The 12,501-nt window shown below is 36.6% G+C and overlaps 1 protein-coding gene across 1 annotated transcript in view; it reads left to right on the top strand.

The window, feature by feature from the left end:
- LOC122798074 (collagen alpha-6(VI) chain-like) overlaps nt 1-12,501 on the top strand; it is a 1,097,601-nt gene that overhangs the window by 552,654 nt on the left and 532,446 nt on the right. The window contains exons 17-18 of the mRNA XM_044066731.1: nt 444-515; nt 598-624. Coding sequence (XP_043922666.1) covers nt 444-515; nt 598-624 — 99 coding nt within the window. The remainder of the gene's footprint in view (nt 1-443; nt 516-597; nt 625-12,501) is intronic.

Below are 12,501 nucleotides of genomic sequence, written 5' to 3'. Positions count from 1 at the left end.
AAGGGACCAGAAAGGACCAGTTCACTCACCCAGTTAAAAAATACATAAAAATGAAAAACAAAAATAATAAAAAAAATATGCAAATAAGGAAATGGCCTATACCAGAGAGCCAGAGGGTATTGGAAGGAAAGGGAACAGCAGAGTGGTAGGAAGATATAATATCAGAAGAGGGGGAAAGAGGTCAAGGCATATCAACAGCTTGGCAGGGAGAAATAACAGGAATGTTGTCAAGTGGGTCTGAGGTATCAGAGGAAAATGGCCAAGCTGAAGAATGGTGCTTGAGAAATGTAGGAAAAGAGAACGCAGTGGAACAGACAAGTGCTTGTTATACTAACAATATTAAATTACTGCATTCATTTTCAGAGTTCTTTGTTTCTAATTCTTGAGTGAAAGTCTTAAATATATAACATTAAATAATATGCAATTTAATATATTTTTGATAGGGCAATAGAGGCAAGAGTGGTCCAGATGGACCAGAAGGAGTTAAAGGTTGCCTGGGTAAACAAGGCATGAAGGTAGGTCTTTGAAAAATGTATTACTCAGTTAAAGATGTTTACTTTTTCGTTTGAATTAACACAATATTTTTTTATTTTTCAGGGAATAAGAGGATATCAAGGAGAAAAGGTACATACCATCTTATTTGACTGTTGTGAAAGAAACTGAAGTGATAATAGCTATCTAAAATAAATTCAGTAAACAGATATAAGTTATACAGTTGAAGCATATAGCATTACAGATGAGCATGCTGTTGTTTTATGGACAGTTTTAATGATATTCAAAGTGAGTATCTTATTAAAATTGTTAAATAGACTATGATACATGATTTTAGCTGGTTTAGATCAGATAAAGAATGAATAATGTATCCTTAGTTGTGGATCTAGGCTTCCTTTCTTGCTGGAACACAGTAAGGGCACATTAGCTAACTGGAAGGGCATGTAGAACATCTAAAGAAAAATAAAACAATGAAATATAAAATGCATAATAACAATTCACTCACAATCCATTGTTAAACATGAAAAAACATTTTCTACTCCATAGAAATAGAGTCATAGTGAATACTAGGCTAACTGGCCTAAAGGGCCACTTTAAGCCTAGCCAATATCCCGAGTTCATAATCAAATCTTGTGCCTTCTGTTTATGAGATGACGACTTTAACCATTATTCCAAACTGAAAATATACTGTGTGTATAGTTAAATGTATTCTTCTCAGTGGAACTGAAGACAGCACATTTGGCATCAAAGCATTTCTTACCTGTCACTATACCCCCCATACACACACACACACACACACACACACACACACACACACACACACACACACACACACACACACACACACACACACACATGCACACACACGCACACATTTCCCACAGTGAGAATTGAACCTCCTACCTATGTTGTGATACACTCTAGACAGCACAGTATTAGTCACAAATACCACAACAGAAGTCTACATTTCCTTGTGATGAAAAAAAAATAATAATAGATGTCACAGCCTAAGAATATTTTGCATATCCTGGCAATATACACAACACAGAGAATAACTAAATTTGCCATGCTCAAGAATTATGGTTTGAAGGAAATGATAGTATCCTACAGTGTAACAAATCAAATCCATAGCTAACACTATAATAGCAATGAGAGAATGGGACAAAGACATTTATAACTCAGTAAAAGAAGAAAAAAAGAATCTCCTGACAAAAGTTCAAAAACAGCAAATTGTACCTGTTTTGCACTGAAAAGAGATTTGGGTTTAATTTAGAACACATTTCAAATTTTACAGCAAAACAATGGCAGCTATTTCCTAAACATAACAACATATTTTCACATTGAAAACAGATTTAGTTTGAACAAGAGTAATCTTCTTTTCATTTGAAAGACCCATACATTGCAAATATATATGGCAATCCATTAAAATTGGTGAGATTCATAATTACATAGCATATAGTAAAATACTGATTATTGACTATGTGAAAAGAACAGGAAGTCAAAAGAGAAAATGTGCAACCCATTTGCTAGCAGTGTGGGACAGACCACACGTGTCCCTTTCCATAAGTATCCAGGAGTTCTAATTAGTAAAATGACTTGGCCAGAGTCCTATTGTACTACAGTAAGCAGCTCATTAACAGAGCATAGCCTTACTCGTGCACTGACAGAAAAACTGCTGTAGCCCAAATACAGTGCATCTCACACCCTCATGTTTGCAAAAACAAGTTAAATTAAAATATATTCATTTCAAAAAGTTCAGAGACCTGTGAGTGCTCAGTAAACATCCCAGGAAACATAGCAAATAGTAAAATCCAAAGCAGAAAATTGTGTAGAGATGAAACCAGGCTGCTTTCATAAGATAATAAAAGTTTATTCCAGAATTAAATGAGTGCTTTCACAGCTATAAATGCTGCTTCATCAGATATTTAAAAGAACTAAACTACAAAAGTAACGTATATACACATCTAATCACATTTAACAAGTCAATTAACACTTAAAGAAGACTTAACAAAATACATAAAAACAAACAGAATACAAAATGCAATTCACAATACAATAGCCTACATTATATAAAGAACTTTTATCTAAAAAGTGGACGTGCCTTCAACATAGGTTTAATGGGTACGTTCTCATTTAAACCTAAACCATAATCAACTCTTAACCTAACTATCCATTTACTTTACAAACATTCAGTTAGATTTCTTATGTCACCTTTTTGTAGATTCACCTCAACTTTACCTATAACCTGAAATTTAAAGCCATGTACTGTGGAAGTTTTTTTTCACATGTTTGGATAGGGCATTATTCACTGAGCCATTTTTAATGTTATACAAATGCTCTCTTATGCGATCTTTTAGTACCCTGTCAGTTTTACCTACATAAAATTAGTGCATACAACTCAGCAAGCCAAATACACTATGTGTTCAGTGTTGCAAGTAGCAGACACATTAAATACATACTTTCTCTTCTGATCTGGATGAAAAACACACCTGAGCTATCTAAAAAATTGCAGTAATTACAAGAATGGTATGGTCTTTTCACAGCGTTATCAGTCATTTTATTACTATATCGTGGTCTGCCACTAAGCTTTTTTGGGTAACATAACATTTGTTTTAAACATCTTTTTTTCTTAGAAATGAAGCTAGGATGATCACTTATTATCTCTTTCAGTCCCAAGTTCGTTGCCATAATTGGCCAAAATCTTTTGAAAACATCCACAACATAGTTTGAATTGCTGGAATATGTAACTGGTACTCTACATCTATTACTACTAACTTGCTTAGGCCGTATTGGTGGGGGATGTGATGAAAAATATGGCCTGCCCCTATCAGACCTATTTCTAACCACTCCTTCCAACATACTATATACTTTATTCTTATTATATCCCCTTACTACAAATTTCTTTTCTACCTCCTTTTCAAAATTCTTGTTATTGGCATTAACTCTGGAAATTCCTAGACCGTGACCTTGTATAATGTTATCAAATATGTATCGTGGATGCATGCTACTGTGATGCAAAAAATTATTTTCATAACATGATTTTTTATAAAGCATGGTATCCATTATGCCATCATCTGATACCTATATCAGAACATCCAAAAAGCTAATTTCTGCCTTCAAAAAATTAATAACAAATTTAAGAAATGTTGTAGTATTATTACTGTAACTATAAAAGTTTAAAAGTTCATCACTGGTGCCCTTCCAAATCAAAAACAAATCATCCACAAACCTTCTGTAAAATAAAAACTGTGTATTGAAAGGGCCAGTCAAAATGTGTTTCAATTCCCAGATTAGCATAACTAGGTTGGTGTCACTATGGCACAAGATGTGCCCATAGCTACGCCATCCTTCTATATGAAATATTTACCATTGAACAAAAATATTATTATAAAGTATCATTTCTAATAAATTATACAAAAGTTCAATCCTATTGATGCTTAGATTATCCTGTTCTATCAAAAATTGTATCATCCATTCTACACCAGTGGTGTTGGGAATAACTGTGAATAAAGAATTAATGTCTAATGTAACTAAAAACATTCATTGACATCAAATACAGCTTGTATACAATTGTATAAATCAATCAAAAACTGTTGTGAATCTTGTAAAATATGTTCTTTAGAGTCAATAATCGGTCTCAAGCTTTTCTCAATATACACTGATATGGCCTGAGTGGACCAGTGCTGCTCTGAAACTATGGGACATAATGGTGAATTAGTTGGATCTTTATATAGTTTAGGCAGTCCTTGGATAAAAGGAATATTCAGTTTATCTATATAAAAATAATCATGTAGGCTCTTATCTATTAAATTACTTGATAGCATATGTGCAACGCTATTCTTTATCCTCGTTATTTTAGCGCACACATCCAAGGATGCGATTTGCTTGTAAAAACATTCAATAGCTAACATTTCATTCATTTTCATAACATACCATTCATGATCCAGTGCAACAATGGGACCGCCCTTATCAGCCTGTCATATGACAATAGTATCATCATACATTAAATCATATAACGCAGCTCATTCATTAAGAGTTAAATTAAAGAAACAGCTACTATTCTCGTTACTGCAGTAATTTCTGTAAAGTTCATCTAGACACATTTTTTCAAAAGCTTCTGTTAATTGGTGAAGAGATGGCATAACTGCACGGGTCTGTTAAAAGCATTACTACTCTTATTACAAGTAACTACTTTATCACAGTCTTTAAATGCATATTTAAGCATCACATTTCTAGTAAAACATTTTAAATCAAACACTACTTTCATTATATCAGCCTTTTGTGAAGGTACAAATGAAAGACCCTTCTGTAAAAGCATAAGTTCATCATTGCTCAAGATTTTAGTTGATTAATTGCAAACTAAGTCATTTGCCAGTACCTTTTGATGCTTGGAGCATCTAGGGAATCCTGTATAGACTTGTGTTTGTTCCATGTTCTGCTCATGGATCTGGGTCGTCTCCCCATATTCTGTTGTTTGATGGGAAGAGGAAAATTCAGTTGTGTACCTTTTGGCTGATTAGATGAAACTGGAATGCTCTTCTCAACGTCTTTATGTACATCCACTTTAACTATAAGCATTTTCTTTGATCACATGTGCATCCAGGACTTGTGTGACATCACTGTCTGTCATTGGAGATGTCTCATTGGTTATGGATAAGTCAATCATTTCTGGTTCCTTGATGATGGTAAAAGGTGTCTCAGTTGATGCATTCTCATTGGACAAGGTGTTGTCTTTCTGCCAAGTAAAAACACAGCCATTTTCAAAATTATTGCAATCTCTGACTAGTTTTTTAACTTTAGCATGTAACAATTTTTGTTCATATAAAAACATAGTATCCATCACTGTTTGTAGAAACTTATCCATTATGTCCACTGAGTGTGAATTATACATTTCAGCAACTTTGTCCTTAATTAACATAACATTTGTTTTAAACATCTTTTTTCTTTTCTTATAAATGAAGCTAGGATGGTCACCTATTATCTCTTCGAGTTCCAAGTTCATTGTCATAATGGGCCAAAATCTTTTGATAACATCTACAACATATTTTGAATTGCTGGAATACGTAACTGGTACTCTACATTTATTGCTACTAAATTCCTTAGGGCGTATTGGTGGGGGATGTGATGAAAAATATGGCCTGCCCCTATCAGACCTGTTTCTAACCACTCCTTCTAACATACTATGTACTTTTTTCTTATTATATTCACTCACTATAAATTTTGCTTCTAAGTCTACTATCTCCTTTTCAAAATTCTTGTTATTGGCATTAACTCTGGAAATTCTTAGACCACGATCTTGTACAATGTTATCAAATATGTTAACTAATGTTAGCTAACTGTGTAACTCTGACAACTCACTTAATCATCCCCGTGGTCTATTTGCCTGCTGTATGACTGAGCAATTTACTTAACCAGACAGCACCCCTGAAGTTTACATTATTAACACGTGCAATAAAGCTGATACGTTTGCATAAATGCTGCAAAAAATATGGAAAAGTTAAACATTAATAAGTATTAAAAAGTAGTGAAAATGTTCTGATTTGACCTTCCCTTGAATAAGGGATATGAAGTAACACAGCAGGTCTCTGAGGACATCTTTAGGGCTGTCCAAGTCTGATACGAGGCTGGCTCATCCCCTTGAATAAAGGATCCAGGATAGTGCAACATGTCTGTGAGGACATCGTTATGGTTGTCCAAGTCTGATCCAAGGCAGGTCTTGATGTGTTCATTCACCACCCCCTTACCCCCCCCCCCCGCGCACACACACACACACACGTGAAGAATATGGTTAAAAAAAGAAAAATGGGAGAAAGGATGAGATGTAATTTTAAGGATAGTTCAAGAAAACAGGGGACTCTGCATCCTGCTGACAGCTCTAAAAAGAAAGAGAAGTATTATAATGTGTCACACTGATAATAGTTAGATATTAAATAGGTTCAGTCCGTAAGCCACTCCTCTTTGCTGTTTACTTCTCAGAGTTGAAAGGTACTGCTAATGGTTTATAGCTGACATATTTTGCAGATGACTATAAAATTGACATAGTTTGCAGGTGGCTATAACCTTGACACAGTTTGCAGATGGCTATAACCTTGACATTGTTTGCAGATGTCTATAACCTGGACATAGTTTGCAGATGAGTATAACCGTGACATAGTTTGCAGGTGGCTATAACCTTGACACAGTTTGCAGGTGGCTATAACCTGGACATAGTTTGCAGATGAGTATAACCGTGACATAGTTTGCAGGTGGCTATAACCTTGACATAGTTTGCAGGTGGCTATAACCTTGACATAGTTTGCAGGTGGCTATAACCTTGACATAGTTTGCAGATGAGTATAACCGTGACATAGTTTGCAGGTGGCTATAACCTTGACATAGTTTGCAGGTGGCTATAACCTTGACACAGTCTGCAGATGGCTATAACCTTGACATCATTTGCAGATGACTATAACCTTGACATTGTTTGCAGATGTCTATAACCTGGACATAGTTTGCAGATGAGTATAACCGTGACATAGTTTGCAGGTGGCTATAACCTTGACAAAGTTTGCAGGTGGCTATAACCTTGACAAAGTTTGCAGGTGGCTATAACCTTGACAAAGTTTGCAGGTGGCTATAACCTGGACATAGTTTGCAGATGACTATAACCTTGACACAGTTTGCAGATGACTGTAAACTTGACAGTTTGCAGATGACTATGACCTTGACACAGTTTGCAGATGACTATAACTTTGACATAGTTTGCAGATGACTATAACTTTGACACAGTTTGTAGATGACTGTAAACTTGGCAGTTTGCAGATGACTATAACCTTGACATAGTCTGCAGATGACTATAACCTTGACACAGTTTGCAGATGACTATAACCTTGACATAGTCTGAAGATGACTATAACCTTGATATAGTTTGCAGATGACTATAACCTTGACACAGTTTGTAGATGAGTGTAAACTTGACAGTTTGCAGATGACTATAACCTTGACATAGTTTGCAGATGACTGTAAACTTGACAGTTTGCAGATGGCTATAACTTTGACACAGTTTGTAGATGACTGTAAACTTGGCAGGTTGCAGATGACTATAACCTTGACATAGTCTACAGATGACTATAACCTTGATATTGTTGCCAGATGGCTATAAACGTGTTGCCATCATAAACTCCCCAGAAGATGCCAGGATCTTTCAAGAGGGACTTTCCCAAAGCAATTGGCTGTTGTCAAAACCATGGACTAAACAAATGCCAAGAAATGTATAATAATATCCTTTGACAGCAAGAAGCAACTTGTCACTGTCATAGTGACAGCACAGCTGTGAACATTGAGCCAGTAGTTTTAGACCTGGGTACCAGTACAGACAGTGACCTGTCCTTTGATCATCACATATCCATTAGTGTAAGAAAGTTATTTTTTATTGCACTACTTATAATTATGAGTATAGAATCTAGGTCCAGGGATGTAATGATTCCACTGTATTCCACACTCAAAAGGTTGATCATTGAATATAATGTCCCTTTCAGTATGTGCCTGTCCAAATATCTGACTTCATATCTTGAATGCCAACAAAACTTTCTTACTAAGAAAATCAGGGGCTTAAATGATAAAAACTATACAGACCATCGCAAAACCTTGTTCCTGTTGTGAGTATAATACTTGCTACTGAGAGGTGATCTCTGCCTTGTGTGCAAAGCCTCAGCAGACCCTATCCTGTTAGACGTGTTGCTCATTCACAATTCCAGTGGGGGCATAAATACCTGCTCGACAGATCTAAATCTCTTTTGCAACATAAGGATTACTTGTTGTAGAGCACATATGCATCACAGGTAATACCACTTCTTTGGAATTATCTACTCTTCAGATAAAGCATAGTACTTCTCTTACACTATTGAAATGTAAACTCAACAAAAGGATGGGTAACTGCAAATTCACCCCTAGTTAACACCCTTGCCCCTCATGGATGGGGTTCTGCTCATCTCTGATTTATTTGTGCTTAAAATGGAAGGGCTGAAAACTTCATGGGAAACTGAGAATATATGGCTAGCCTTCTAAAGATCATCATAGATAAATAGCCTAGTAAGTACCTATAAGCCTACAAATATTGCCATATGGGCACCATTTTAATCTGGCTGTTGCACAAACACATAAGGGACAAAATAGTTTTGCTCAAGTTAATAAAGTTAACTTCTGTATCACTGTAGATAAAAAAAGACAACAGTAAACCTATTCACACTGCATGTCTGGGGTTATATAGTCATGGAAATAGACCACCAATCCACATTCATGTATTATTTTATGGAATTGTGCAAAGTATTTAACAATATGAATCATGAATTACCAATTAGTAAATACTGCATCTAGGCAGGAGTAATCATAATATCCACTGTACCAGGTTGAGTATTACTGAGTAAAAACCATCAACAGGACATACGGGTTCCTATTAGATTACAAAAGTTTAAAACTTCGAACATCATACAGCCGAGAACATACGATCAAAGTTTTGAAACTTCGAAATTAAAATTAAAAAATAAAAAATAAAAACAAAATTCTGATTTTTTTTTTACATTTTTGCAGTGGGGCAAGCCCCCTGCACACCCCATGTAGGGAGCTGCACCCCTCACACACACACACACACACACACACACACACACACACACACACACACACACACACACACACACACTGCTAATTAAATATACCAACTCTGAGATAGCACTACAGTAAGGAAATGGTAAATTTCCTGTCTCTCTCTGTACGACGATTTCCATTCAAACCATTTGAAGTTTTAAAACTTTGATCATATGGTCTCGACTGCATTATGTTTGAAGTTTTGAAACTTTAGTAATCTGATAGAGACCTGGACATACTCACTCCCCAGTGGTCCTTTTTCACCCACATCTTCTACTATTTATTCTCTGCCACAATGCCTTATCTTAGACTGCAAACATCCATACAATTTTAAAATAACAGGGTATCTTGCAAAGCTAGACTTTCCATGCATGGCTCTGGCACTGTAATATGAGCAAATTTGTTTTCATCGTGTTCTTTGTAACATCATACATCTGGAGGAGTCTAACATGAATAATAATAAATGTAACAAAGTTAAACAATAAAAAGATATAGGCACACTGGCAGAAAGAGATCTTAAATTGTAAATTAGCTAACAAATGTGTTCCCTTCTTAAGGTCTATTAATTAAGTAATAATTCATGCCTGGGTAAAGGTAATGCTGGATTTACCCATGGTTGGTGTGGTTTGGTCATGAGGGTGAAGCCTGAGTAGCCAAACAAAGACAACCGTGGGTAAATCCAGCATTACCCACACCCAGAAGTGGGTTATTGCTATAATACGATGACATTATTTAAGAAAAAAAAAACTTACTTTTCTTAAATAATGGCATTGTGTAATGCCTCCGTGCTGCCCTTCCTCAGCTGTCCGGTATCCTGGAGCAGTTCTAATCTATTGCACATGCGCATGCTTACACAGCACAACAGAGCTGTGTGTAGAGGAAGCAATGGAGAAAGGAAGATCTCCATTGCTTTTTTAAGGTTGTCTTGCTATGTTAAAGAAGTTTAACATAGCGAGATATCTTTAAAAAAAGCAACAGAGAAAGGAAGATCTCCGTTTCCTTTTTTAAAGCTGTCTCGCTATGTTAAACGAGTTTAACATAGCGAGATATCTTTAAAAAAAGCAACAGAGAAAGGAAGATCTCCGTTTCATTTTTTAAAGCTGTCTCGCTATGTTAAATGAGTTTAACATAGCGAGACAGCTTTAAAAAAAGGAATGGAGAAAGGAAGATCTCGTTTAACATAGCGAGATTACAGCAATGGAGCTCTTCCTTTCTCCATTGCTGCCTAACACAAAAAAAAGTAAATACTTATACTAATGGAAAAAGTCTGAGCGACCGGACCTTTTTCCATTAGTATAAGTTGGATTTACAATGGGCACACTAACCAATCAGCGTGCTCGTTTTGGAATATTAATGGAGGGGGGGTCATTGTATAAATTCCAGTCATCAATGGTTATGATATTATTCTGCATTACAATAACAAAACCTATTCTAGAATATTCAGATGATATACTATGATGTCACTGTATCCTCTTTAGAAAAAATAAACAGAATTCAGAACTGGTGGGCTAACATAATTTCTGGTTTCTAACATTTAGAATATGAGTTCATATTAAAGAAACTGGAGCTCATCTCTTCATCATGCTGAGGAGTCAGAGAGGATATAGTGATACAAACTTTCAGAGATGAATATATTTACCAGACTTCTAAACTTAAAAATTGGGAGCACATTCTTGAATCTGAAGGGATTTAGATGAAATCTAGGTATGGGGAACATCCAATACTTCTGGCATATTTAGAGAGAGTAGCTTTTTACTGGAATTGTTTTTCCTATGGATGTAGGCAAACAAGGGCTTTTCTATGTTCATAGCCAGATATTTCTTGAGAGTTCTACAGTGGTGAATTGCAGTACACTGTTCCATCAGGTACCAAGCAGTGAGTTTCAGATTAATTTGATAAACATTTGCGGGATGCTGATAAGATGGTGGATTCAGTCTCCAAGGTATCTCAATGTTATCATCTTGTACACCCCCAATCCACAATGACTACAGAAGTTTCCTGCTTGGGGAGACATTACATGGGAAAGACAGTCCAAGGCATGTTTTCCCCTTCCAAGGCCAGTCTTTACATCAATGTTCTAGAGATAAGGGCAGTCCTCCTAGCACTGCAGGCCCTACAGAATGTCCTACCTCTGGGGTGATTTCCATCCAGGTGGACAAGATGTCAGTAGCCTGGTATATCAGTAAAGAAGGGTGAACACATCCCTACACCTTATGTCAAGAAGCAATGAGAGTGTGTCAGTGGGCAATATGTTCTGATTGCCTTCTGATAGCAATCCGCATATAGTGAAAATCCAGTGTTCTGGTGGACAGGTTGAGCAGATTTATCCCTCTGCCTTATGAGTGGTCCCTCAATCCAATGGTGGTGAAATAGATTTTCCATCAATGGGGCCAATCATGATGCAATCTCTTTGCCTGTCCCCACAACACCAAGTGCAGCAGCTTTTTTTCTCATGGTACCCCCAGAGAGGGTGTCACCAAGGGATGCTCTGATGCACATTTTGGCCCCTGGTTTTCATTATGCCTTTCCCCCCCTGGTCATCTGATTCCAAAGTTCCACAGAAAGCATCAGAGAGGAAGATACAGTCATCATCATTGACCCTTTTTAGCCTTTTCAGGTGTGGTTTTCCTTTCTCTCATCTCATTTGGAACATCATCCCTGGGTGCTGGATCCCAGTCCAGATCTTCTCTCTTACCTATCTGGAATGCCTCACTCAGACATTCAGGCTTTCAAGTTAACCACTTGGTTACTAGGGTTCCTAGCAGAAGAGTGAATGCTTAAATTAGCCAGTGCTCTTATATCAAACTTTAAAATGCAAAACCTGAAAATGTCGAAGGCACAGAACATTGATTTTTTTTTTCCCCGGGAAAAAAATCCATGGGCCATTCTCCAAACTTTGCTGTTTTCTCCACTGTGGTGTGATCTCGGAGTTGGTATATTTAAGTTGGGAGTGTGTGGGGGATACAGCCCCCCTACATTGGGGGGTTGTTGGGTGAAGCCCCCCCCCCCACACACACACACTTTTATTTTGCCTGTACATTGTTATTTTTTTTTTAGATCAGCGAATTGTTTCCCTGGGAAAAAAAAATGCTGATCTGTTCTTTCGACATTTTAAGGTTTTGCCTTTTTAAGTTTGATAAAAGAACGTTCACTATTTTTAGTGTTCAATCTTGTGATGTAGATGCAGTTACTACACTTCCTATGATGGTTAGTCAGTCCAAGCTTTCTTCTCCTGTAGTCCATATTCTTACATCTTCCTAAAGTCCATCTGCCAGAAAAATGTGCAAATGGAAACAGTACCCCTTTTTGGCCCCTCTCCCAACTGTCTTAGACTTTCTAGCATCAATGTTTCATGGTGGGGCCAGTTATTCTATGATTAAGGCCCAG

This window comes from Protopterus annectens, chromosome 3.part1 (assembly GCF_019279795.1).
Source record: "Protopterus annectens isolate FY-2018-M chromosome 3.part1, PAN1.0, whole genome shotgun sequence".
Taxonomy (NCBI): domain Eukaryota; kingdom Metazoa; phylum Chordata; order Ceratodontiformes; family Protopteridae; genus Protopterus; species Protopterus annectens.
This window is presented reverse-complemented; position numbering and strand designations above follow the sequence as displayed.